Source organism: Leuciscus leuciscus, assembly GCF_965113295.1.
Source record: "Leuciscus leuciscus genome assembly, chromosome: 14".
Taxonomy (NCBI): domain Eukaryota; kingdom Metazoa; phylum Chordata; class Actinopteri; order Cypriniformes; family Leuciscidae; genus Leuciscus; species Leuciscus leuciscus.
In genome coordinates, this window is record NC_138738.1 from 28,692,095 (window position 1) to 28,720,003 (window position 27,909).

The window sequence follows — 27,909 nt, forward strand, 5'->3', positions numbered from 1 at the left end:
CCCCTTTTTTTTTGCTTAATGTCTTTATGCCAGGAGTGTTTAGAGTTCTTCAATATACCAGAGGCTCGATCTGCTAACTATTTTCTAATGGATAAGCGTTGGAACCTTATCCACTATGCCAAGGTGGGTTATAGTTTTCGAAACAGATCTAGACATTTCAAAGGATACATACTGGATATTCTTGGTAGTAAACACTAGAATGTTTGTATTTTGGCTGAAATTTGGTATGCATCTCTACATCAGACCTATGTGCGAGACATCTACCCTTTCAGAAGATCAGTGTCTCCTCAGCTCAACCTGGTTCATATGCTTCCAGAGAAGGGTCAAGAGCTCATTCAGAAACAGGTGTGCTTTATGAATCTCAGTCAAGGGAGAAAGTGTTTTTGCTGAACCATTTAATGGTTCACATAATGGAATTTGTGTAAGGTCAAGGTGACTTTAGAATTCTGAACTATTGTTGAATCTATGTAGTGTACATAACTTTTTAATTAAATAATGATGTTCACTTAAGAAAAATATAGCACAAATTACCAATCATTTGTTAAAAAAATGTTCAGGTGTTTTCCAGAAAACTGGAAGAGATTGGCCGAGTTTTGTTCATCATCTCGCTTACCCAGCGTATGCCTGCCATGCACAAGCAATCCCACGTCTCCATGCTTCAAGAAGACCTTCTGCGACTGCCGTCATTTCCTCGCTCTGCCATTGATGCTGAGTTCACCCTCTTCAATGAGCCTCTAGGTAAATGAGAAAAATAATTTGATCCTCTATTACGTTAGCTAATAATCTTGGCTAACAGTCCAACAAATTAACCAGTGGTGTCAGTTCGCCAAAAATCTGAATATGGCAAGTTCTGATGATTTCATCCATCTTACAATATTACCTGACAATTTCAAAGTCCTGTTCATTTTAATTCTTTCTAACCATATAAATAGGCATATATAACATCTAATGGTTGACTATAATCTTAAAATATATCCAAAACATCTTTATTCATTCTATTAGAAGGGCGGCTCAATTTGACTAATTCAATATTACAAGACAAGATGCTGAGTTGAATTGTAGAAACACAGAAGAAAGAAAAAATCCACGCATGTTAATGTTTTAGATTAAAGATCAGGTGGAAACAGTTTTTAAAAATGCATTCTTCATCAACACTGCAACATTACATAAGAAAAGCGGTAACTTAAACTAAAAAAAGAGAGAAATTACTCCATTTGTCACAGCGCTCCAGTGTAGATAATCCACAGAGATAGATGATAGACGATTAATGACCAATAGGAACATAAGCACTACACACTTACAACATAACGTTATCGCAAGACCCAGACCTACGGAAAACGAAGGGCTTAAATACACAAGGAAGATGTGTACAGGTGTGTACAGAACAGGTGTGTAACTCAATTAGAAACCATAGCAACTAACAATGAACGAGAACTCCGGCAAAACAGGAACAGGGGAAATCATGATAAGTAACCGTCAATTTTACCCTTCCGGTCAAATATTGCGCTGCAAACATTAATAACAGCTTTAAATTGTCAATGCTGGCAAATGACCATGGTATAAGCAGAATAATCCACGGCTAGCTGTGCATTAAACAATTATAATGCACTTCGCGATTTTTTTTTCGTGCAGTTCTTTGCTGTGCATTAAAATAGTTAAATGCACAGCTAGCTGTGGATTATCCCTTACATAGTTAGAATTTGAAACATAATTTAATTTCATTTTAAAATAATTTAGAAAAATTTAATTGTCAATACATTTTGTTTGTTCGTATAGTTTTTTTATTTTGTTATTTAAAATAAATGCATACCCCTTGCGCTACGGTCCTGGTTACATTTAAATAATTATGTTCATTTTAGTTATTGTTTAGAAAATCTCCTTTACAGTTCTTATGTTAAAAAATGTGTGCATGTTGTTCATATAATACACATTATAATTAATATGTAAATCAACATATTTCCCCCTTCCCAGGCAAAGAGCTTTTTGGTTTGGACACTTTACACAAGGTCCTATGGATCAAACTGCTGGAGGAGATGTTTCTGGGCATGCCCAGTGAATACCCCTGGGGTGATGAGATTATGCTATTTCTGAATGTGTTTAATGGTGCCTTGCTCCTACACCCCGAGGACAGTGCCCTCCTCAGGCAATACAGCGCCACTGCCATCAACACAGCTGTACACTTCAACCACCTCTTCTCTCTCAGTGGCTATCAATGGATCCTTCCCACTATGCTCCAGGTTAGCAGCACACATATTCAATTATTTTCCTCATTTATTATGATTTAGGAATGTTTTCTTATTTTTTCTTATGCTTATTCGGTTTTGTGTTGCTGCTTTTCTTTTTTTTTGAAGACATATGCGGATTATGAGAGTAACCCACTGTTGCGTCGAGGGATTGAGTTCTGCTGCAGACAGTTCTATATCCTCCACCGTAAACCATTCATATTGCAGCTCTTTGCTAGTGTGGCCCCACTGCTGGAATTCACTGTAAGAGTTTTAAGATTTCATGGTTTTAACAACCCTTCATTTATAGATACTGTTATTACAGTGTTATTACAGTATCATTAAACATTGAATGTATGAACTGACTTTTTTACAGACTCGCACTAGTACTGGTCTTTCGAAGGGCGTGTCTTCACAGTGTCTTTTTGACCTGCTGGTATCTTTAGAGGGAGAGACTGCAGATTCATTGGATGCTCTGGAGCTGGTGAAGGCTGAGAAACCTCTCCGCTCTCTGGGTAAGATGGCACACAGGGCTCCTGGAGGATACAGGTGTACCCTCGTCCTCTGTTTTATGTGAACACTATTCGGCTTCGCTATTGCTATTGTCCTGGTTTTTTTCTTTTTTCAGATTTTTGCTACGGTAATGAGGATCTGGCATTTTCAATAAGTGAAGGCATTAAGCTGTGTGTCACAGTGGTTGCTTATGCCCCAGAATCCTACCGCAGGTTTGTCACTTGCAGATTTCAATCAAATTCTTTAGAGATGTACTATATATATATATAGTATATTATTGGTACCATATCAGTTATAAGCAGATATTAGATGCCCATCGATACTGGATATATACTGTCCAATATTAGATATATAAGTGTAACTAATTTTTACAGTTTGATTATCATTGACTTTATTTAATGCTCATCTAAAGTTACGTTTTTCAAAACAGACATTTTTTAAATGTGTTATTAAATTAATCATACATTTAAAAAATTTCTAAGATTACATTCATTTGTTTAATATTATTTAGTTTTTTAGTTTTTTTATGTTGTGGTACCTAATTATGTGATTTACTTGCATTCAAAAGATTTCATTTTATTAAATTTTTTTTATGTTTTATTTTCAATTGATTTAGACAAAATAGTATAATTTTAATATCAGCCATTTACCAGTTATCAGCAACAACATTCAAATAATTATTGGCTGATAACTGGAGGATCGAAGGATATGAGAAGTCCGCTAGCAGCTAGGCGCATGTTTTTCTTGTGTTCGTAATGACATTAAATAACTGAGGATCAAACACTTTAGTGTATGATGCATATTCTCTTTTCTCTGTAACCATTTAGAAATCCATTAGGATATGAAAAGTCCTGTAGTGTATTCCAACCTTTAATAAACTTGGTTGCTCTGTTTCTTTTGTCAGTCTGCAAATGCTAATGGTTCTGGAGGCTTTGGTTCCATGTTACCTGCAGAAGATGAAGGGTAACACACAGACTCTGGAGTCTGCATCTGCAGCAAGGGATGAGATTGCTGCCATAGCTGCTCTGGCCACCTCTCTGCAGGCTCTGCTCTATAGCGTGGAGGCATTGACACGGTCAGTCCCAGAACACAAGCCTTTACTGTAATTACTTACTGCTCTGAAGTCCTAGATATTCCCTGTGTCATGTATAATTTATTATAGTGTTGTCACATGATTTTGAATTCCTAGACCTATGACCGCACCTCAGATGAGTCGATGTGATCAAGGCCACAAGGGAGCAACTACAGCCAACCACACCATGTCTGGAGGACCAAACACCAGGTCAGGGCAGATTTAGTTGGCTTATGATGCGTCTGTGTACCAAAAAACATTATAGTATGAAGAGCATGGTACAGTGTATAAAGTCATGATCAGTGTTTGAAGACCGACCATACAGTTTGACATTTCTCAAGTTTCTTCTTTTTATTGGGGCATCAGAACTAAATAATAAATTGTCACAGAGAAACTGTCCAATTTTACATTTTTGAGACAAAAAAAACCATATCCCTTCTCCTTCCCAACTTTAAAAAAAAGTTGTAAAGCCTACAATCATGACCTTTATTCAGAGCTTTCTGGTTCGTTTAGGCAGGAAGTTTCAGAGAAAAGAAAAGAAGAATCAGTTACCATGACAGCAGATCTGCTACATTCTAACTCAAAGCCCTACAAGAGATACATCTGAAAAACATCTCTTACATCAGTGATCTTGGTATGGCTAGTAATATCTGCATTAATATGGTTATCAATGAAACAGTATAACTCAAACCATCTGAATCATCCACAGAGAAGGGCAGTGCTGAACATATGCATTAGTAACAGAACTTGCATTTTTATGCTACAACCACAGATGTCGTTTGAGCGCCCAGAATTCTGTAGTGAATCATTAATGCCTGTGTGCCTAACCATATAAATCTTTAAAAGTTCTCCTGTTATGCTTTTTTGGATATTACCATTGATGTAGTGTTTGTGAAGGTAAAAATTGATAAGTTTCAACGATCAAAGTGCATAACAAATGTGACCCGTGCTGGCAAATTTTATGTTAATTTAAATTAATGTTAATAAAAAATTGTGGTATCATGGGAAAAAAAAGTTGAATTCATATTTTTCCTATAGATATTTGGTTTTGACTTGGGCACGTGCCAAATTTGGTGTCATTACCAGTGATTTTAAGGTATGGTTGCTAGGTGATTTTGTTTTGGAACCTTCAGAAAACTTTAACTTGATTTTTCTCAAAATTTACTTTGTCGACTTTAAAACGGGTGTAGCTCATTCTTTTTTATTTTATTTTATTTTTTGGATTCCAACAAATCATACATCATTTTAAGTTTTCACTGTGTGCTGAGGAAGCCTCTGGAGCTGAAATTCAAATATGGTAATGGCCATTTTGATTACGACATACACTGTAAGTCACAACAGACTGAGCCATCTGACCAATCAGTGCAGAGTAGGTTCTCGGAAAGGAGGAGTTTAGAGAAACTGAATCCTTTATCGAACCTTTTCAGACAATGAGAAAAGATCTGATGCTGCAATGTATTCTATGATAAAATGAAAGTGTTTTTTGACCTTGGATGTATGTAAATCTATTGTAGGAGACCTCCAAAACAAAACTAGGAACCTTTATAGCATGATGGGGGCACTTTGCAAGTTTCACTTACAGGTTTCATTGCAATAAGTGTCACTCAGCCTCAATTTTATTTCATGAATTAAAAAGGATACCTTCATCAAATAATTATATTTGGGTCAATTTAACTGAATATCTTATGTTTTGTTCACTCGAAGCAACATTCTCATGTCAGCTTCCTACTTCACCCAGTTGCTGTAGAAGAAGGTCACTTGGCACCATGCTGACACCCACTGTATATTGTTACTATAGCAACCCAAGTAATATAGCAGAAAATGACCAAACTTCCTGAACACATATTGTCTATTGATATGGTTTGAAGAAAAAAAAAGTAATTATTGCTGTAATTTGACTCTTTGCAGGGATAACCTGCACCTGCTGGAGGAGGGTCAGGGTATACTGAGGGAGGAACTGGACGAGCGCATCGCCCGTGAAGAGTTCCGTCGCCCCCGCGAGTCTCTGCTTAACATCTGCACGGAGTTCTACAAGCACTGTGGTCCACGCCTCAAAATCCTGCAGAACGTGGCAGGAGAACCCAGAGTCACTGCTCTAGAACTGCTGGACATCAAGTCTCATATGAGGTGAAACAAAAGCTACCTAAAGAAGTTTGAACATTCAGTAGTAATTACATTTCCACAGCATTATGGAGCATGCGAGTCATAGCATGCATCTAGAACTTTACCCTTTATGTTCTACAGACTGGCAGAAATCGCCCACTCCCTTCTCAAATTGGCCCCTTATGACACACTGACCATGGAAAGCCGAGGGCTGCGCCGCTACATTACAGAGATGTTACCCATTACCGATTGGTCGGCAGAGGCCATTCGTCCCGCCCTCATCCTCATTCTGAAGAGGCTGGACCGCATGTTTAACAAGATTCATAAAATGCCCACACTCAGGTGCGTTCACCCTCAGGCTCTGTGCACCAGGTATGTCCTCACACTGATCTCTAGCCCTCCACCATCTGTGTTTCTGTCTGCTCTGGTGGGCCTTATCAGTGGTATCACATCTCTGAGATGTGATGGATGGCTGCTGCTTTTGTGCTTTGGTGTTGTGTTTGTCTTCCGTTGTCTCCATTATGGTTAGTGGACTAAATGTTGTAAAGCAACAAGTATGTCTAATTATGCTTTATAAAACGGTTAGTTCCAATCCTTGATTCTGATTGGTCAATAGCTGTTTTATTCACGATAAAACACAGCTATGACCGCTTCACCCAACGGTTCTATGTATCACTACACAACACCCCTAGCAACCACTCTTAGCAACTTAAACATATGTTTGATCTCATTGATATTGTTCACTGAAGCTAGAGTAGAGTGAGAGATTGAGTAAGCGAGTGTACCTGCATTTACAGTAGACATAGCGTTTTGCTTCAGGTCAGTCCTATATTCATAATAAAAAAATCTGTTTGGATGTCCGCTGAGATATCTTGTCCTTTTAACAGTTAAGGGGTTTTTCCGTGCCCTAGTCATTTGTCAGTTGCGTCTTGCTTTTCCGTGTTCACAAGTTTGAGTCCTTTCAATGTAAAAGTCTTCACTACTGACTGACTCACTCATAAATACATTTTTTGATGCTATCTAATGGCGAAATAATGTATGTAACTTCTGTTGCTGTTTACGGTCAGGGACTATTTTTTCAAGCGGAAGGAAGGCTTTTAGTGATTTTACTTCATGCTAGATGCATTGATACATATTTTTCGGCTTTAATATTTGTATTGAGTGGTAACCGTTTTATAAAAGCAATAAGGTTTGAGAGGCTGTGCTGTATCGTGAATAAGTCACGGCTCAAGGGGTTGCTCCGCGTCGTGCTTAGCAACGGCCTTCAGTCGTGACTTATTCACGATACAGCACAGCCTCTCAAACCTTATTGCTTACGTATCTTGCTTAAGTAATTTTTGTAAATACTTTTAGTTTGCTTATGTTTGTGAAATGTTGTATTGTATTGTTACTTTAGGTGCTCCATAATTCAATGACTAGTGGTAGAAAACATGATACCTTTGTTGATTTCTATCTTGTGATCTCTGTGTGTTGTTTTTGCAGGCGGCAGGTGGAATGGGAGGCAGCTAGCAGTCTGATTGAAGGGATTTGTTTGACACTTCATCGGCAGCCAATCATCTCCTTCCTCCCTCACCTGCGATCTCTAATCAACGTCTGTGTCAACCTGGTGAGTCCCAAACACCTGTTGCTGATTATATGCTTTGTTTGATATGTATGTGTTTACATATAGATGTGTGTGTTCAGGTGATGGGGGTTGTGGGGCCGTCTAGCGTGGCAGATGGACTTCCCTTGCTGCATCTGAGTCCGTACCTGTCTCCTCCCCTTCCCTTCAGCACTGCAGTTGTGCGTTTGGTTGCCATGCAGATCCAGGTATAATCTATTCCTTCCTAAGGATATTTCGTTAGCACTTTATTTTAAAGTCCTTTTCTGCATGCACATACTATGTACTTATAGTAATTACAAGAACTGGGTAATAACTAGGTACTGACCCTGAACCTACACTTAAACCTGACTGTAACCCATGTAGTTGCCTTTTATTACCGGGTACTTTCTTTGGTAAGGAGACGTAAGTGCACGTACTGTAAAATAAAGTGCAACCAATAATTCTAATGTGTATTTCAATTCATTTGACACATTTTTTGCCTGCGTTCATGGGCATATGTTTAATGTCTTCCTCCAATTCTAGGCTTTAAAGGAGGACTTCCCACTCAGTCATGTGATCTCCCCCTTCACCAATCAGGAGAGACGAGAGGGCATGCTGCTTAACCTCTTGATTCCATTTGTATTGACTGTGGGCTCGGGAAGTAAAGGTCTGCCTCAGAGATCAAACAGAACCAGGAACATTTAGGGACAGTTCACATAGAAACAACAGAAAAGCATGTGCAGTGGAATGTAAACATGTTGTAGACGCATGTGTTTGACCATTGCTCTCGCGTCTTCTGCCTTTTGCAATGTCTTGTGCATGACACGACGATCTAGAAATGCGACGCTCATGTTAAAATAATTTTTGTTTTTGTTTTCACTGATCTGCCTCTTGCATTTTTAACTGCAAAAACGCATGTGTGAATGTCCCCTTAAATATGCTCAAAGAGATAATGCGATTGGATGAAATTTAGAATATGTTTGTTTGTTTTCCTTTCACAGACAGCCCTCATCTGGAACAACCGGAGGTTTTTCTCCTTTTGCAGACAGTCATTAACATCCTGTTACCTCCACGCATCATCAGCACCTCCCGCAGTAAGAACTTTGTTCTGGACGCATCCCCTGCCCACTGCTCCACCCCAGGGGACACTGGGAAAGACCTGCGTAGAGAGGGACTGGCTGAATCCACCAGCCAGGCAGCTTATCTTGGTACTAGAGCCTTAGAAAGGAAAAATTTCATTTGAAAAATGTGTTTATATATTTTATATAAATATTTTAAATCTGCTCTCTCTAGCTCTGAAGGTGGTCTTAGTCTGCTTTGAGCGACAGTTGGGTAATCAGTGGTACAAGCTGAGTCTACAGGTCAAGGAAATGGCCCTGCGTAAAGTCGGCGGTCTGGCTTTTTGGGATTTTATTGACTTCATAGTGCGCACACGGATTCCGATCTTCATTCTACTACGTCCTTTCATACAGTGCAAGGTAAGAGATTTTGAGGGTATGCACTACCTTTCTGAAGTTTCTATTAGTGGTTGACTAATACATGTTTTGTAATGGCTGATGCCAATGGGCCATATATATATATATATATCAATCAATACTCTGTGTGACAACCTTTGGGTTTAAAACAGCTTTTGTCCTCTGTACACACGCGCATCGTTTTTCAGGTGGCTTTCCAGGAAGGTTTCTTCAGGCGTCTTAGAGGTTTTTTCTTTTTCTTCATGTAATCACAGACAGATGGTGAGATCAGATCTCCGTGTGGATCATACCGGCTGTTGTCAGACGCCTTGTGCATACAAAAATCTCACTTGATTATTACAATTAATTCCAAAAAGAATGTTTGGAAATGTAAACTGACATTTCCTACTGACACACTACAGCCAAAGATAAAAATAACTGACTTAAAACCTTTTTTTTTTTTGTGAAGATACTAACTAAGACTAAGTACTGTATATACATATATGCATAGTTTTGTCACATGACTGTCGCAAAACATCCACAGAAATTGCACACAATTTTTAATCTTCAATCTCTTTCGAGTTACACTTTGAAAAACAAAGATATGTAAACAAACTGCAAGTTTTGAGCACTTGCAATCCATAAAACACTACCTGCTGCAGAATTTTAATCACTAAGTCCTTGCCAGAAATCCACTTCTGCAATGTTCCCATAGCTTGTGCAGAATTCCTCCCCTTATACTGCCACCAGCATGAAAACGTACAAAAATACAGATTATATGAATTTGCAATCTGGGGTGCGTTTCCCGAACAACAACATAACTCACAGCTTAATTACCATAGTATGATGCATCGCTTTTAATGAATCCGTTTGAGATCTAATTAATGCTAGATTTTTTTGCTGTGAATTACAGACATGGCACATGAGGACTAATAGCTACTCTTTTTTTTTCTCTGTTATTTTGCTTTATTTCCAGATTCAATCATAGGCTCGTTCTTACATAGTAGAGCACGTACACACATGCATACTCTTCAAAAACAGTGCTTTAAATCTCTTGACAAATTAAAGGACCTTAATGACATTGGTATGTATTCAAAATGAAATATATAGATTGTATAGAATGTCAGTTTGCTTATTTTGCTCAAGATAAGGATTTATTAAGCCCACATGTCATGCAAACCAAGAAAATATGCTTCTAACCACAGTTTGAGAGCTGTCATTACAACCACACAACTTTTGTGTCAGAGCAAAAGTGAGTGCTAATTAGATAATGTTAACTAGCTACCTAATGTTGACCTAACACAGGCTTGGTTAGTGCAAATGACTGAACAACTATCCAACAATTTTGGATAAAACAAACCTGGTAAAAATAACTGGCAGGCAGCGGAAGAAAGCCTTGTTTTGCCCTTCAGGTGGACGTTCCTATAAAGATATCAGCCTTGGTGATATGATGGTCAACCACTAGTTTATATCTCTGATCTCTTTCATCTATCTTCTGCCCGTTTTCTTTCCTTGCTTCCATAAAGTTGATGCTCATGAACAAGTCCTCATATCTCTACTTTCAGCTGTTGACCCAGCCGGCTGAGTCTCAGGAGGAGATCACAGCCCGTCACCATATCGCAGAGCAACTAGAACGTCGTTTTATCCCACGTTCCCTCTGCAAGAGCTCTCTGTTTGCAGAGTTCAGCAACGAGCTCAAGATCCTGAAAGAGGCTGTGCACAGCGGCTCCGGTGAGAACTGGATTAATTGATATACAGTATTACTTATAAATCAAAAGTTGACCTACCCATCTGTCAGGGTTTTGTCACACTTTGTTAACCCTGGGTCATCCTTAGCCAGCAGCCATATCACCCTGTAGCCCAAGACTGGTTGCCCACTGAAGCTAAGCAGGGCTGAGCCTGGTTAGTACCTGGATGGGAGTCCTCCTGAGAAAAACCAGGTTGCTGCTGGAAGAGGTTGCTGCTGTTAGTGAGGCCAGCAGGGGGTGCTCACCCTGTGGTCTGTGTGGGTCCTAACGCCCCAGTGTAGTGACGGGGACACTATACTGTCAAAGAGCACCGTCCTTCGGATGAGACGTAAAACCGAGGTCCTGACTCTCTGTGGTCATTAAAAATCCCATGGCATTTCTCGTAAAGAGTAGGGGTGTAACCCCGGTGTCCTGGCCACATTCCACTCATTGGCCCTTACCAATCATGGCCTCCTAATCATCCCCTTACATTGAATTGGCTCTATCACTCTCTCTCCTCTCTCCACCTGTAGCTGGTGTGTGGTGAGCGCACTGGCGCCGTTGTACTGTGGCTGCCGTCGCATCATCCAAGTGGATGCTGCACACTGGTGGTGGTTGAGGAGAGATCCCCTGATATGATTGTAAAGTGCTTTGGGTGTACAGTAGTACATATGAAAGCACTATATAAATGCCTCATTCTATTCTATTAACCATGGGCTAATCATGTTCCACACTGGTCCTGCGTTTGTTATTAATTTTACCCAGATTTAACCCGGGGTTAAAACTGGACTTTACCCAGGGTTAAAAAAGACATTAACCTAGGATTAAATGTAAAGTGAAATGGTTTTCTGTCTATCTCTGCCCCTTTTTTTTTATTCAGCATACCAGGGAAAGACTTCCATCAGTACTGTTGGCACGTCCACCTCTGCATACAGGTTAAGTCTCGCCACCATGTCTCGCTCCAACACTGGTACAGGAACTGTCTGGGAGCAGGAGAGCCAACCCTCACGCCAGCCCTCACAGGATACACTCAGTCGTACCGATGAGGAGGAGGAGGAAAGTGTGTAATTCTTCTTCTTTAGTTTGTGCTTAAAGGCCTAGTTCATTCAGAATTTTTTTATTTTATCATCATTAACCCATGTGTCATTACTCGTTACAAATCACATTAACTTTCTTTCTTCGTAAACTATTTAAACCTGTTGATCGAAAAGATTTGACTTAAAAGACCAGTCTCTGTTCATAAATATATATGTGACGTATATATGACTTGTACTGTAATAAGCAAGCCAAATTGACTACTTTTATGGTGCTTTTATGTACCATCCAAATTGTTTGTAGGCTAATTGCATGGAGAGAAAGAAACTTTCCTTCAAAAGAAAGAAAGTCATGTAGGTTTAGAGCAACACAACCATGGGCGTAGCTTGCAGGGAGGTGACTGAAAGATGCTACTATGTAGTTTTACAAATAAATGATATGTTCAACTCAAAAGTAAATATGCATATAATGTAGGTATTTTAATAAGTTTTGAATTATTTCGTAAATAAATGTAAGAAAATTTTATAAATAAATCCAATCAAACTTACTAACTTCTCCCCCAATCTCATTTGTATAAGTTGTTTTCTTGTGATGAATCTGCATTTTGCTGGATAACAGCCCAGCAGATGTCTGTTTTAAAGCAGAGGGTGAGTAATTCTTGACTCCTCTATTTGCTGAGAAGGGTTTATTGCACGCTAGTTTAACATGGCAAAACAGACTCATGGTAGCCCTTACAAGTAATTTGCGTCCTCTCTGTAGTCATAGTATAAATCACTTAAATTTTATTATATATGGAGTTACACGGAGTGTGAATATGTAGGTTTACTATAGAAAAGCTCAAATGTGACTAAAATGGTGACTGACCAAAGCGACTGGCACGGTCTGCCCCCCAAAAAACCCGACCCCCCCCCCCAAGCTCAGATGTCAAGCTATGCCCATGGACACAACGATGAGTAAATAATGGTATTGATGTCAATACTAGTATTTTTGTTATGCCTTCCATTAAATGGCTTCATGAAATTCAGTTGTATTATTGTGAGTAGTGTTACTGGTTGCCTTTTAATGTAGATTATTTTAATCAAAGGTGTAATTTTAAAACAGTTATAAATGCTAAATTTATTTAGCGTGACCTAGTAGAAATTATTTAATGCAGCATGCTGAGTTTAATGTAAAATTGATGGGTTTCATTGCTGAGGAATTTTAGAAGCACTTGCCAATGTTATTATTACTGAATGATCCATATTAACTCTTACTCTGTCATTTTCAGATGACTCCATTAGCATCCCCAGCGTGGTAAGTGAGCACGAAGCTTTCCTCCCCAGGCTCATTTCCCAGCGGCGTTTCTCCAGTCACGCCACGGGCTCAGCCGCCACTCAGCCTGAACCAGGCATAAGCACCATGCTGCCCAGTCACAGGTAAACAAGCACCCCACTTCAAAACTAAAGCTCATGTAGACTGAAAGCAACAGAAACTGTCTATAACAACCTTATTTATCCAATCTTACCTTATCTTTCCCTTTAAGAGGGGGCTGATCTACAGCTGGGGGGTTGCATGTCTCTCTTATTATTCCCCTAATCTTGTTCCCTGCCCAACTCTACAGTGAACCCAATGTGCTAGATGAATCCCAGGGGCTTCTGGAGGAGGGTAACCTGTCTAGGTACAGTGTCACGGCCCTGTGTGTGCAGTGTCTCACCGTCTGTGTGCCGGGGCTGGGCCTGCCTTCCCTGTTCATCACATCCAACTTGAATTCTCACTAGGATCTCTCTCTCTCTCTTTCTCTTCTCATCTTCTCCAAGTCACTGTTTCTTCCTCCCTCTCTCTCTCTCTCTCTCTCTCTCTCTCTCTCTCTCTCTCTCTCTCTCTCTCTCTCTCTCTCTCTCTCTCTCTCTCTCTCTCTCTCTCTCTCTCTCTCTCTCTCTCTCTCTCTCTCTCTCTCTCTCTCTCTCTCTCTCGGCAAGAGACAATGATGCCCGTTTACGTATTATCACTCTGTGGTACTCATGTCATCTCCAGTGAGCCTCATGGTGTCATGGTGTCCACTCATGTTTCAGGCTTTTTGCTGCTCAAATTGGAGTTCCTCTTTGGGGGGCCAATCTGTGGGGCTGGAGAGGTTTGGTCTAGCAGGTTTAAAGTGGACAATTAGACATTTAAAAATGCGTTTTCTGATCTGCCATCATATGAAACTCACAAATTCACTTATTGCCAGAAATGGCTTAGTTCAAATGGGGGGTTACGTCCTGCTCACACTGCTATACCAGCTTCTCTATTCCCCTTTGTTTTTTTGTTGATGACATTGCAGGTTCTGACCTGTGATTCATGCTTTCTGATTCGTCCCTGTCCCTGTGTTTGATTGGTGGAGGGCTATGGACTGATGGGGATTTGTGGAAGGGACACATTTCCTCTTAACTCTCCCATTTATTAGGAGGATTTAACAGGGATTGTGTTCAGCTCTCCAAGGAGTTCAAGCTCATCGGCTCTGTTTGTGTCTTTCCCTCGGCTTTATTCTGCAGGGTTGCCAGTGTGCAGAGTGAACCAGGACAGCAGAATCTGCTCATTCAGCCGCCTCTCGGTCGGAAGAGAGGACTTAGGCAGGTGAGCTTTCAGTCTTATTTATAATGCTCTGATTTTTTGTACTATTCTGTGTATTATGTTAAGGCATGAAATTAAGGCGCTGTGTCTTGTAGCTGCGGCGACCCCTGCTGTCTATCCCGAGGGTGCAGGACGAGTCTCGTGGGCGTCAGGGAGCCAGACTCTCAACAACCCGCAGGATTGTTCAGCCTAAGAATAAACCAATCGACAGAGGTACGTGTTGTTTGTTTGTATGACTACATGAAAAATGTGCACAACATTTGCCATATTTAACCCTGCAAGGCCTGATATATAAAATAATAATCCAGAAAATAGATATAATCATCTAGTCTATTGAGTCTTTTGATAAAATATATATAGCATGTATAATAATGTAAAAAAAAAATAATAATAAAAAAAAATTATTATGAACAATAATTTAAATAAAAAAAATATGTGATAGCAAAAACATTGTTGTAGTTAAGATTTTAATAATGACAGAGCAGGCTGCATATATAAAAAAGTACATATAAGTACTTTTCTGATATTGTGGTGGACATAGTATATTTAAAAAACATACCTCAAATACCTACTGTGTAATTTAGTACATTTTCAATGTGATTTTTCTATAAGCAATGAAATATACCTAATGTCTATAAGTTGCTTAAATACACTTAATATTCATTTTGAGATATCAATATATTGCAATACTTTGTCTGAGCAAAAAGTGAAATAATAAATATGCCAATATACATATTCCAATAAATATGGAAATAATATTAAAAGTTCTTCTACTTCCTGAAGAGCATGAATAATCCACCAGGGGGCAGAAGATATGTAGTAGGTCATATAAAAAGGTTATTTTGGAAAAGCATTGTTCACATTTAGGATGTAGAGGCCTTAGAAAGCCATGTATCAAATTTAATTAATATGGTTTTATAGGGTTAATGACATCAGCTCAAATGGCCACTATGAGAATTATATATGGAAGAGTCTGTAGGGCAAACAGTAGTGCTTGCTTGGTGCTAACCACACCAATGTTATGGATTCGATTCCCAGGAAATCGCATGCACTTATAATGTACACCTTGAATGCAATGTACGTCACTTTGGATAAAGGTGTCTGCCACATGCATAAATGCAAACGAGGATCAGAGTGTCTAATGAATCTCTTATTTTTTCCTAAGTACATGGTGACCAAAAGAGGTCTGTGACTTTCACTGAGACCCAGCAGGAAGCAGCGGGCAGATCTCCCACTGCCAGCCCCAGCAGTGGCCTAGCAGGGGTCACAGAGGTCGGGAAGCTGAGCATTGACTGTCCTTTCACCGCATCTGAGTCCTCATCACCTAGCATCAAAACTGCTCAGCACAAACCAGCATTGCCACAGGTCTGATTAAGAACAGTGTTCATATGAAAGCTTGCAGAGTTTTTGGGTTACACACATTCTAAGTTTAAAATGACACGTTCATAAGCTCTAGTTTGAAATATACATGAAAAGTTTGGGTGCATTGAGTGAACTTGACCAGGGTTGGAAATTAACAGTAGCTTGGAGTAAAAGTGCCGTCAAATGTCCCCCAAATTCAAGACAAGGGGGAAAAACTGCATCTGTTCAATTATAGGCTCTACTAAATCTATTGTCTGTCGCAATAAAGCGAAATGGGAAAATGAACGTTACGTTGCTCACATTGCATTAGATTTCGATTTATGTATTTATTTTTGCAGCTTTGGGAATTACAACCAATCACACATGTTTCTGTTGAGCTTATGGCCAATCATTTAGATTAGTCACCGCTGAAAATTCTGGAGTTTTGTTTCAGTGATCGCTCACTGACTGAAATCTGTACTCCTTTGAATTCTCTCATCATAAATGACGAAGTGCCGATTACAGTGCAAGTAAGTGATTCATTTTGCAGTGTAGGCAGCTTCAGTGATTGTAAAGGGAGTTGTCGCTGAGCATGCAAAACTGAAATCATGCTTTCTGTATATCATTTATTCCTGGTTATGTTATGACCGTTATGTTTTTCATGCTACTGAAATAACCAATGTGAAGTTTTGATTTTATAATACGCAATTATCGAAGTAATTCATAAATGGTTCTTTAACTTTTGTCAGTGTAGCCAGAATATGTTCCCACACACAAAAATATTTGTAATGTATCTATTAATCAACAATAATAATCATTATTACATTATCAAGAGCAATAATTGACAAGGTTTTTGTCATAATATTCCCCAGAGGCCCCATGATACGATATCATCGATATACTTAAGCAACGATACGACATTATTGTCATTTTAAACATTTTGCGCTATGCTGATAACATTTTGTGATGTATTACACATTTTTTTTACTGTAGAATGTCCTCAAAAAATCAGTTCGGAAAATAAGTTTTGGAAAATGGTGGAGAATTCCCTTTTTAATTTCAGGAGGAGATGGCAGGTCATATTTCAGAATTGTATTTATTTATTTTATTTTATTTTTTAATTACAGTTATCTTACCTAAATGTTTAATCACCATGTATTTGTGCACTTGCAATTGATGCAAGAATCTGATGTGCTGAATCATATTTATATTGTTAGAAAGATACTTTGGTTATATTTATATTCAAGTATTTGACAAAAAAGACAAAACAATATATTTAATAAGGTAATTATAAAAATTATTATAATTACACAGGCTATAGTGGAAAAGTCAATTTCTGACTGTTGTGGAGACATTGTGTCTTTAAAATTGAATTTATACCTCTAAATTCAACAGCTTACAACTTACACTTGCTCTATTTTGACTGTAGGTCTTTCACTATGAGAATAAAGAAAGGAAAGATCAGGAGAGTGTAAGAAGCAGTCTGTCTCCCACCCCCTCTGCCGCCTCCAGCTCCGCTTCTAGAGCCTGTTCCCCTCTTCCTCCTTCCCTCCCTGTCCTGAGTACACCGTCCCGGCTGGTCCCAACACAGATCAGAGAAAGTCCGGAGGATGAGGAGACCTCTAGGCTTCTGCAAAACACTGACACCTCCAATAGTACAGAAGAGGACCGTGGCACGGAGAACCCACTCCTGACCTCACTGCTCATACCCCATGCCCGCTCTCCGCTCCTCCTGTCCCCTGTTGACCTGGATCTGGACGAGTCTCATGTCTGAGAATGTCCCGCTTCGGGATGTGCAATACTGTGCTAGTGTAACAGGAAGTGGCAGGGCTCTCCTGTGATCAGATTTCTTGAATAACTTGAATTTTTCTTTGTCAGCTCTGATCAAACATAATAAGCTGATGTGCCATGCTTTGCAATCAATAGAAGTATTTATGAAGCACTTTGCTTAAAGGGATAGTTCACCCAAAAATTTAAATTCTGTCATCATTTACTCACCCTCAAGTTTGATGGGCCCTACTGACTTCCATAGTATGGGATTTTCCCATACTATGGATGTCAATGGGATCCATCAACTGTTTGGTTACCCATATTCTTCAAAATATCTTCTTTTGTGTTCAGCAGAAGAAAGAAATTCATTCAGGTTTGTTACAGCTTGAGGGTGAGTAAATGATGACAGAATCTTCATTTTTGGGTGAATTATCCCTTTAATTCCACCAATCAATGAAAGCTGATTAACCTGTGTTGTACCATTCAGTCTTTAGTGAGATAAATTACATTTTAAATTAAATAAGTATTCTGTGAAAATCATATATTAATAATCATATATTAACTACAGAAACTCATTGTGTAATTATATAGATGTATTCTAAATATTTGTCATCTCATAAAGTATTTATTTAGAGGATTATATGAAAATGAGATATTTAGAATAAATATTATAAATACTTTATTTTCTGAAAAAAACGATGCTTATAAGCTATTAAAGCTATTTAAAACGATGCTTATAAGCTATTAAATATAAAGTATTTAAATTAAATAAATATATTTAAATAGAAAAATTCTAAGCATCTTCCCAGCTGTTGTCCTGATTGTGTTAGTGTTGATTCCTTTGTTCATTGAAGCCCAATTCAACTTTGGTTACACTTTATTTTAAGTTGACGTTGTTATATTGTAATTACTCTAAGTACTGAGTGATATTAATTAACTACATGTACTTACTATAGTGTTAAGGTTATGGTTTGGTTTAGAGTTAGTTACTTGTGATTCTGCATCATTTACTGTTATTACTATAGTAAGTACCTCAAAATAAAGTGTTACCTCAACTTTTGCTTAATCTGACTCTAAAATACAGTATAACCTTTTTTCAGATACCTTACAAATTCTTCTACATAACGTTCAATGTTAAAATAGGAACTTAATTCACTGAATGTCTCACTCTGTGTAACCTAACAAACCCTGTGTTACCTGAATACCCTCAGAATGTAAAAGCTCAGCAGGTATTGTGTTTCTGTGTTTGCTGCTTTGTGGGTATATTGTTTTTTCGTCTAATGTGTTGCTATCTGTTCGATTAGTCCAATAATAAAAATTTAAATCATGACATGTTGGTGTTGTCTTGTTGGTTTATTTTAATTAGTATAATTACTCAATTAATTTTATTTGTTGGATTTGTGAAAGAGTAATACTGACTTGTGATCATTTTTGGTAACACTACTAGGTTTCATTTGTTAATGTATTAACTAACATGAACTAACCGTGAACCATACATTTGTTACTGTATATGTTCATCTTTGTTAATTGTATACAGTTGTAAAGTGTTTGTTCATGTTACTTCACAGTACATTAACTAATGTTAACAAATACAAATTTTGATTTTAATAATATATTAGTAAATGTGAAATTAACATTAACAACGATTAATAAATGCTGTAGAAGTGCAGTTCATTATTAGATCATGTTAACGAATGTAGTTTAACCAATGTTAACTAATGAAACCTTATTGTAAAGTTTTACCTTTAAAAGAACTAGACGCATCATGGCAATGCAAAACAGTTTATTAGCAGAAAATAGGCGATTCTTGGAATGTAAGTTTTACTTGTTGGCCACAAATGTCTCGAGGACTTTAAAGAGCCTTTCATCTCTAGCATCAGCTTCTCTTTCTCTCCTCTCCTCTCTTTCTCTCCATTCCCTTTCATGCCGTTCTTCTCTAGCCAGCATCTCTTTCTCCCACCGGTCCTCTCTGGCAAACATTTCCCGTTCCCTCCTCTCCTCCCTCTCCAGCGCCTGTCCCTCTCTCATTTCTTCTCTCTCTGCAGCCCTTCGATCTCTTTCCACCTCTCTCTCTGCAGCCCGTCGGTCTCGCTCTTCTTCTCTCGCTGCAGCCCGTCTGTCTCTCTCATCCTCCCTCTCCGCCGCTTGCCTCTCTCGTTCCTCCTGTCTCCTTTCCATCTCCCGCAGGATTATCAACCAATCCTCTTCCTTTCTCTGCTTGATGGGAGGAGCGTCCTGAGCAAATGAGGACACTTGGTCCGGCTTGATGAAATGGTTGAGGGGGATCTCGCCACTCAGTGCACCATCCATGATTGCATACCACTTCCAGGTTGCAATTGCTGTGTCTCCTCCCACCATACTGAGGCTTTTGAGGTCCTGCAATACATAATCAAAGACAAATGAATTGCAGGTACATGTACCGTGTTATTAGAAATGTACTCTTTGTATTCATGTTGGTTTCATATGGTTTTGAAAAACTTTCTTAAATTATTTTTAAGATAATATTGATGCAAAGTTTGTAGCCAAATATTTGTTTGCAGAATTCACAACACCTGCCAATTTCCATCAGAAAAAAAGGCAGATGGGGAAAAAAAGTCATTAAATAACAATAATATATTTAAATTGAAATAATCTAACCATCTTCCCATCAGTTGTCCATATTATGTTGGTGTTGATTCGTCTGATTCTTTTATATAATTTTCAAGAAAGGTTTCAATTTATCAATCAAGTTAAGATGTTTTCCTTGCATCTTGAATGAGAAAAAAGGGGTGTAACGATACCCTCATGTCACGATTCGATACATACCACGATACGATATTTTTGCGATACTCCAAGACATAAAGTAAAAGGTTAACAAAAAATGTACTGTCAATTAAAATGCTAAATTTGGTATTACATTGAATAGCCTTGGACTTATATATGATCATATAACACCGATTTTATCTTCACTGCATTGGTTACCAATAAAGTTCCGTATTAATTACAAGGTATTGCTACTGACTTATAAAGCTCTAAACGGCTTAGCTCCAGTCTATTTAACGGATCTTCTATCACCCTATAATCCATCGTGCTCTTTAAGATCACTAAATTCAAGGCTTTTGGTCATACCTAGGATATCCAGAACCAAAACTCTGGAATAGTCTTCCTGATACTGTTCGTTGCTCAGACTCGCTCTCCCAGTTTAAAACTAGATTAAAGTCGCATCTCTTCAGCCAGGCATTCATATAATCCTACAGTTCAAACTACAATCCGGCCTCTAGCTCATAAATGCCAGAGGAGAACTGGCCCCCGACTGAGCCTGGGTTCTCCCAAGGTTTTTTTTCTCCATTAGGTCACCTGATGGAGTTTTAGGACACCATTAGGTCACTTGATGGAGTTTTTCGGTTCCTTGCCACTGTTGCCTTTGGCTTGCTCAGTTGGGGATATTTTGGGGATATTTAATTTAATTTTATCAATCAATAAATTCCTCTTGAAACAAACTTTGTTGTATTATTTTAATTTAATACTGTGAAGCTGCTTTGATACAATCTGTATTGTGAAAAGCGCTATACAAATAAACTTGACTTGACTTGACTTGACTTGGTGCTGGTAACCCAATGCACAGGACAATGGTGACACCAGAATAAAAATATCCATGATTCAGAAGCTGAAAATACTGACTAGATATGTTTAAAATAATGTAAGGCACTTTTTACTGGTAACATAAGACATTTGGCATTATCAGGAGTCAGGACCCACAAATATTCAGCAATTGCATTATTCTACATTATATTCAACATACAGTGGTTGAATGTAGTACTGACACTAAAACTTTTTTTTCCTCTAAAAACTATACACAATACATCTTTTCACTATCCACGATGCATTATTGTTGCATTTTTGTATTGCGATATATTGTGATACGATATATTGTTTACACCCCTATGTTTAAATGTTTTTTGTTTTTTTTTATAGCTTAGGCTACATATTTTATAATTTTTGCAATTATCATGGATTTTTTTTTAAATCATAATTATTCTAATATTATTAATACATAATTATATAATATTATATTTATATATATATATATATATATATATATATAAATTAATTAATAAATAGAGGGACTTACAGCACATGACATTTTACAACCAAAACTACCAACCTTACCTTCTCTGTTAAGAGAATTACTGACCTTGACACTGATACTCTATTACATAATTTAATGTATATTTATTTATTTATTTATATTTGCATGTTTGGTTGTGGTTGTAACTCATGATTTTGATTTGGCAAACTTTTTTAATAATAATAAGCAATGAAGAACTTCGTTTAATTTTTTTTTTTTTATTATGAGATTTTCTTATCAATAATTTTTTCATATCAATAAAGTTTTTTTCTTCAGGACAGTTGTACCCTGGCATCGTTGACTTCACACCCATAGATCCAGACAAAAAATGTCATGTCATTTAACAGTTACCTTCAAGCAGAGTAATTCATTAGTATTTTTATTGTATTTAATTGATTTCTGCAGACATGTGACTTGCAAACAAGCTAAAAAAAATTAAAGCATGTCATCACCTTATACTTTTGTTTTAGATTCTCCCACTTCTTTCGAACCCATGCAGGGGTCACTTTCCCTTCCAGCTGTTTCTCTTTCACATACAGCCTGTAGATGGACAGATCAACAGCATAGGTAAGAAGAAGAAGGCATAATAGCACTCAGTAAAGTCAGGACTGGTTTCACTCACTCAAAGGCTGTAATGGCTGCATTTCTTCTGCCTGTAAACAGACTGTTGTTTCTGACTCTCCACACAATCAGATCTGCCGTGTTGGCATCAGTCCCTAAATGCATAGAGACGACTGGTAACGATATTTTGCCTTATACCACTACTTGAAAGGGGAATTAATCACATACATTGACAATTTCATGATATCAGCATGTTGTTATTGTAGAAGCATTACGTTTTTTGGGAAGTAAAGAAATCAGGCTAATCATAAACCGATACATTTTGACATAAAAAACGTGCTACTTGCATTTAAAGACTCCTTCTTCCGAACCCATTTTATTTGTTTGTTTTGTTTAGCATTGTTTTCTTCTTCTGTTCTTTCTCTCTCGTGGGTGAGAATGAATTACAGCATTAGCGCCCCCTATCGTCAATTGCAACAGGCTTGTTTTAGTTGGTTGTTGTTTCCCTTGACTGATTTCAAATAAATCACAATTCAAAAAAGCTAGCAGTATATAATATGTTACATTGGCACGATTCGAAAACGATTTCAATTATTTATGCGTTTAAAGTCAAAGTAAGGAGAAAAGTGGTTTAATGAGACATCAGCTGAGGATTTTGTCCAGCAGGGGCGCTGTAGTGGTTGCGACTGTAGGAAGTGACGCGACTCACGCGAGCAGGAACAACTAGCAGCGCTTGAAAGAAAGTGTGTAGTCACCGTGTGTTACCCGGTCTGCAACTATATTTTCTGCATAACATAATCAAATCTTTCAAATAGTTCTTCGTATTAGTGTTTGCTTTCCATTTGTCATCATGGTAAGTGAACACGTCTAAAGAAATAATTGCTTTTGCTGAATGCGATCGTATTTATTAGCACTGTACGTTAGCTCATTTGCCTTCTCATCTTTACTGGAAGTTGTTATAAAATAATGTATCCTAACCTTCAAACTATATATCTTAAGTATTTTTGTATATATATTTGAGCATTCCACACGCACAATACGCTTTAGTTATATCGAGTGAGTGCTATTATGCGGAATTATTATTATTATTCCCTAGTCATGTTTAAAACGAAACTAACAGTTGCACTTATCTGCCTGGGCCAAATATGGATGGTGGATTAATCATACATAGACGTGCTATATATCATAACTTTCATAACTTTATCGGTATTAGAAGGGAAATTCAATATTTGAACTCTTTTTTTTTATCATTTATAAACATTTCAGATGTGTAATTGGATAACAATTGCTGTGTTCCTAGTGGTACAATATTGTTTGATCAAAACTATGTTTTAGTATTTAATTCTATATAATAACTATTTGAAAAAATGTATATGAGTGTATATAAATTGCAGTTTCTTAATCTTAGTCTTACTGTCTTCTGCCTATAGTCTATTATGTCATATAATGGAGGTGCTGTCATGGCGATGCGGGGAAAGGAATGTGTGGCAATAGCATCAGACCGGAGGTTTGGCATCCAGGCACAGCTGGTTACCACAGACTTCCAGAAGTTATTCCCCATGGGAGATCGACTCTACATCGGACTGGCAGGTCTTGCCACAGATGTACAGACAGTGTAAGAATACAATTTTAGATGCATTATAATCTTATGATTTTAAACAACACTTTTGATTTGATCTGTAATACTTTTTGGCTTTTACCTTTCCCTTTTATTTTAGATCTCAAAGGCTGAAGTTCCGCTTGAACTTGTACGAGCTGAAGGAAGGTCGTCAGATCAAGCCGAAGACCTTCATGAGCATGGTGTCCAATCTTCTGTATGAGAGGAGGTAAAAATGCACTTATTTTCCTGCTAGCTACTGTTAATTTGCACCAAATACAAAAACTATTTGCTGGAAAATGTAGGTCAATAGCAATAAGTTCAACAGCAAATGCATTCAATGAACAAAACACTGAATAGCAGTAAATAAAGAACTATTATTTTGCTTGGCAATATCCTGCAATGTGGGAAAAATCTGACTTCCTAAATATTTAAATGTCTTGCTAATTGGAATCGAGGAGGACACTAATGCAGTATTGGCTGATGCTGACAAGGGCATCAATACAGATTTTTCCCAGTTAATTTTGTAGCCACTCACATTGCTAAAATCTTTAAATATTCTAAGACATTGAGGTAGAGAAGTGGAAAAGTTAGACTTATACAGTAAGATATCAATATATCATCCACAAAAAGAGAAATGTAATGTTTGGAACCGCTGGCGAATTGCCAGTGCCAGAGGCTCTAATGAAATTGCAAATAGCAGTGGTGATAATGGGCACCCTTGTCTTGTGTCTCTACTCAACTGAAATGCTCTTGAAAAGCATAAACCTGTTGATACCCGTGCAGGAGTTAGTATATAAAATCTGGATCTTGTGAATAAAGCGAGAGCCAAAGCCAAAACAAGTTAAAACAGACCATAGGTATGTCCACTCGACCCGGTCGAGGGCTTTCTCTGCCTCTAGTGAGAGGATAGCGCGTTGTTCGTTAGCCAGGTCGGATGCATCAATAATTTTCAGACGGCGTCGTGCGTTATCCATAGGAAAATGTCCCGTGAGAAATCCTGTTTGGTCATAAGGAGCTGGCGACTGTTCCTAAACGTTGGGCTAAAACTTAAGCATTTACCTTGGCATCCGTGCTAATTAAAGAAATCGGCCTATAGCTTGAACAGCAATGAGGATTCTTCCCTTTTTTCAGAACCAGTAAGATAAGGGCACTAGTATTTTGACCTCTGTGGAAACGACCTGTATCTATTGCAAAGTTTAAGGAGTCGAGAAGGAGTGGTCCAATTAGATCCCATAACACCAAATACAGCCCCGGGGGTAAACCGCCCAGACCGGGGGCCTCCCTCCCTTATTCATTGACTCTAGAGACTCCTTTAGTTCTTTCAACTCTATTGGAGAATCGAGAAAATGTGCTGTTCATCATTTAGGTGAGGGAGATTTAGTTTTGACAGAAATCCAATACCAGGTTGTTTTTCCGCTCCCACCTCTGATCTGTAGAGATGCTCGTAGAATTCCTTAAATATACTGTTCACCTCGGCCGGAGCTGTATGAATTTTGGGTAATTATAAAACGTGCCCATTTGTTTATTATTACTCCTTAGCTGATTTTAACATGCATGTATAAAAATATATCAACTCAGCAAAAAAAAAAAAAATCCCTTTATTAAGATACTGTATTTTAAAGATAATTTTAATCCAAACAAGCTTTTCAGATCTTTAATGGAAAGGGTTTCGACTATATTTTTCGTACTTGTTCAGTGAGCCATAAACAGTTATTGCACATGCACCTGTGGAACGGTCCATAAGACACTAACAGTTTACAGGTGATAATAGGCAATTACAATAGCTTAAGAAACTAAAGAGTCCTTTTTTACTGAAAAACACCAGAAGAAAGATGTCCAGGGTCCCTGATCACCTGTGTAAACATGCTGCAGATGTGGTCAGAGCAATAAACTGCAATGTCCGTAATCTAAGATGCTAAGACAGTGTCACAGGGAGACAGGAAAGACAGCTGTGTCCTTCCAGTGTTTCCAACCCTGTTTCCGGATGCACACCAACAGTATACATTTTGTCTGATCAATCCATTTCATTTCTACTAAGGAGCTGATGGGTTGAATCAGGTGTGTTTGATTAGGAAGAGTTGGGAAATGTGTGCTGTTGGTGTGCTTCCAGTCACAGTGAACAGGACACACTGCCCTGATATGTTATGTTTAACACCTTTGTCTTTCTCTGAAATAACATTCCCATGCACACTGTGTACATAATTCCAACCTTACATGTCCCTTTCTCAGGTTTGGGCCGTACTATATTGAGCCTGTGATTGCTGGTCTAGACCCAAAGACCTTCGAACCCTTCATCTGCTCCCTTGATCTTATTGGATGCCCAATGGTAACAGAAGACTTTGTTGTGAGCGGTACTTGCTCAGAGCAGATGTACGGCATGTGCGAGTCGCTATGGGAACCTGACATGGTAGGTGGAATAGAACCCGTGTGCATCACTGTATTGGACATGAAGGCTGGTTTATGATCTAGACCTGGTAGTCTCATAGACGATGCTGTTGATTGTGTTCTCTAGAAACCAGACGATTTGTTTGAGACCATCTCACAGGCCATGCTGAACGCTGTTGACAGAGATGCAGTGTCTGGAATGGGAGTCGTTGTTCATGTCATGTAAGTCAAAACATCAACTGTAGTTAAAGTATGAAAATCATTCACTTTTAATCAACTGACTTTAAACTGCACAAAACGCATTATGTGAAGATTGTTATATTTTTACTGAACTTAAAACATTAAGACTAAATTATTAAATTATTTTATTCACTGTATACACTGGGGGTCAAAAGTTTGGAATATTTAAGATTTGTTATGTTTTTGAAAGAAGTCTCTTCTGCTCTCTAAGGCTGCATTTATTTGGTAAAAAAAAAAACGTAATAACCGTAATATTACATAATTACATAATACAGTTTTAAAAAACTGTTTTCTACTTTAATGTATTTAAAATTTAAATTTATTACTGGGATGGCAAAGCTGAATTTTCAGCATCATTACTCCAGTCTTCAGTGTCACATGATCCTTCAGAAATCATTCTAATATTCTGATTTGCTGCTCAAGAAACATTTCTTATTATTGACAATGTTAAAAACAGTTTGTTGCTTTATATTTGTTATTATATTTATATTGTTGTTGTTAAAAACGGATTTAAAATAAAAATGTATATTTTTATTCAACCAGGACAATTAAATTGATTCAAGTGACAAATATATTTCATAACATTATAAATGTCTTTACTAATTCAAATAAATGCTGTTCTTTTTCACTTTCAAACATCAAAGAATTATTTAAAAAAATTATCAGTTTTCACAAAAATATTAAGGAGCAAAACAATGTTTTCAACATTGATAATAATAAGAAACATTATTAATAATTGAGCAATAAATCAGCATATTAGAATGATTTCTGAAGGATCACGTGACTGAAGACTGGAGTAATAATGCTGAAAATTCAGCTTTGCCATCACAAGAATAAATTACTTTAAAAAATATATATATAGTCAAATAGAAAACGTTTTTTAAATGTAATATTTTACAATATGATCAAATAAAATGCAGTCATGGTGAGTATAAGAGACTTATTTATTAACATTAAAAATCTTAGTTATGCCAAATGTTTGACCCCCGGGGTAATTAATTTAGTTTGATTTCTTGAAGTGTAGTAATTCATGGTACAGATTCAGACTATGAAGTGTTTTTATTTTTACATTTCTAGTTGAATTCAGTGAGTTAATTGGTGTATGTGGTTATTTCACAGTGAGAAGGATAAGATAACCACACGCACCCTGAAGGCCAGAATGGACTAGAGAAAACGACTACTGCTGTTTTCTGTCCTGCGACCCCTTTTTTTTTGTACTGAAATTGAATTTGCCCCTTTCCATTTGTCATCACTAAGATTGAATTGTTCAATAAAAATTCTGATATTTACTCATTTGCTTGTTATGTGGTCAGAGAGAGAAAAAGTGGTCTAATTCTATGATGTTTTAAAGTATTGGGACAGATTAGGTAATTCATGCCAAACTACCAGAAAGGATTTACCACATAAACAGGGATTTGATTTTTCCCAGAACAATAGTGCCATGAATAATGGAGTTTTATCCTCCTGAGATTGAAAACCAAATTTAGCTGCAGTGTGTACAGCGGTCGCATGGACACATCCAGTGTAGTCTCAAGATGTTGTTCATCTCAAAAGTCGGGATCACAGTCATTTGACCACTTTATTTGAAATAAAACTCAATAAAACAC

The 27,909-nt window shown here is 37.7% G+C and overlaps 3 protein-coding genes across 9 annotated transcripts in view; 2 read left to right on the top strand and 1 right to left on the bottom strand.

The window, feature by feature from the left end:
- The window catches only part of unc80 (unc-80 homolog (C. elegans)), a 62,111-nt gene extending 43,371 nt beyond the window's left edge, over positions 1-18,740 (top strand). For 5 of the 6 annotated variants that reach the window (XM_082136637.1, XM_082136638.1, XM_082136640.1 and 2 more), the window contains 24 exons: positions 34-123; positions 244-345; positions 558-738; positions 1,972-2,237; positions 2,352-2,486; positions 2,599-2,737; positions 2,851-2,947; positions 3,640-3,810; positions 3,925-4,017; positions 5,716-5,934; positions 6,052-6,252; positions 7,393-7,516; positions 7,594-7,719; positions 8,036-8,159; positions 8,494-8,700; positions 8,786-8,970; positions 10,512-10,677; positions 11,554-11,733; positions 12,976-13,123; positions 13,309-13,365; positions 14,219-14,300; positions 14,393-14,510; positions 15,463-15,662; positions 17,068-18,740. In XM_082136637.1, coding sequence (XP_081992763.1) covers positions 34-123; positions 244-345; positions 558-738; positions 1,972-2,237; positions 2,352-2,486; positions 2,599-2,737; positions 2,851-2,947; positions 3,640-3,810; positions 3,925-4,017; positions 5,716-5,934; positions 6,052-6,252; positions 7,393-7,516; positions 7,594-7,719; positions 8,036-8,159; positions 8,494-8,700; positions 8,786-8,970; positions 10,512-10,677; positions 11,554-11,733; positions 12,976-13,123; positions 13,309-13,365; positions 14,219-14,300; positions 14,393-14,510; positions 15,463-15,662; positions 17,068-17,412 — 3,756 coding nt within the window. In that variant the 3' untranslated portion in view covers positions 17,413-18,740. The remainder of the gene's footprint in view (positions 1-33; positions 124-243; positions 346-557; positions 739-1,971; positions 2,238-2,351; positions 2,487-2,598; positions 2,738-2,850; positions 2,948-3,639; positions 3,811-3,924; positions 4,018-5,715; positions 5,935-6,051; positions 6,253-7,392; positions 7,517-7,593; positions 7,720-8,035; positions 8,160-8,493; positions 8,701-8,785; positions 8,971-10,511; positions 10,678-11,553; positions 11,734-12,975; positions 13,124-13,308; positions 13,366-14,218; positions 14,301-14,392; positions 14,511-15,462; positions 15,663-17,067) is intronic. The other variant, XM_082136642.1, reaches the window with a different exon arrangement.
- Positions 18,741-19,174: 434 nt separating this feature from the next.
- LOC309474429 (uncharacterized protein) lies at positions 19,175-22,549 on the bottom strand. 2 transcript variants are annotated; one of them, XM_082137011.1, is made up of 4 exons: positions 22,425-22,549; positions 22,139-22,232; positions 21,969-22,056; positions 19,175-19,784 (listed from the first exon to the last, which is right to left on the bottom strand). In XM_082137011.1, the coding sequence occupies exons 1-4, from the start codon at positions 22,450-22,452 to the stop codon at positions 19,230-19,232; spliced, it is 765 nt and encodes a 254-aa protein (XP_081993137.1). In that variant the 5' UTR covers positions 22,453-22,549; the 3' UTR covers positions 19,175-19,229. The 2 variants fall into 2 exon arrangements, with proteins under 2 accessions (XP_081993137.1, XP_081993138.1); XM_082137012.1 differs by having other exon boundaries at positions 22,139-22,277; positions 22,425-22,501.
- Positions 22,550-22,771: 222 nt separating this feature from the next.
- psmb3 (proteasome 20S subunit beta 3) lies at positions 22,772-27,591 on the top strand. Its single transcript, XM_082137049.1, has 6 exons — positions 22,772-22,930; positions 23,508-23,692; positions 23,796-23,903; positions 25,907-26,084; positions 26,190-26,284; positions 27,422-27,591. The coding sequence occupies exons 1-6, from the start codon at positions 22,928-22,930 to the stop codon at positions 27,468-27,470; spliced, it is 618 nt and encodes a 205-aa protein (XP_081993175.1). The 5' UTR covers positions 22,772-22,927; the 3' UTR covers positions 27,471-27,591.
- The last annotated feature ends 318 nt before the right edge of the window (positions 27,592-27,909 follow it).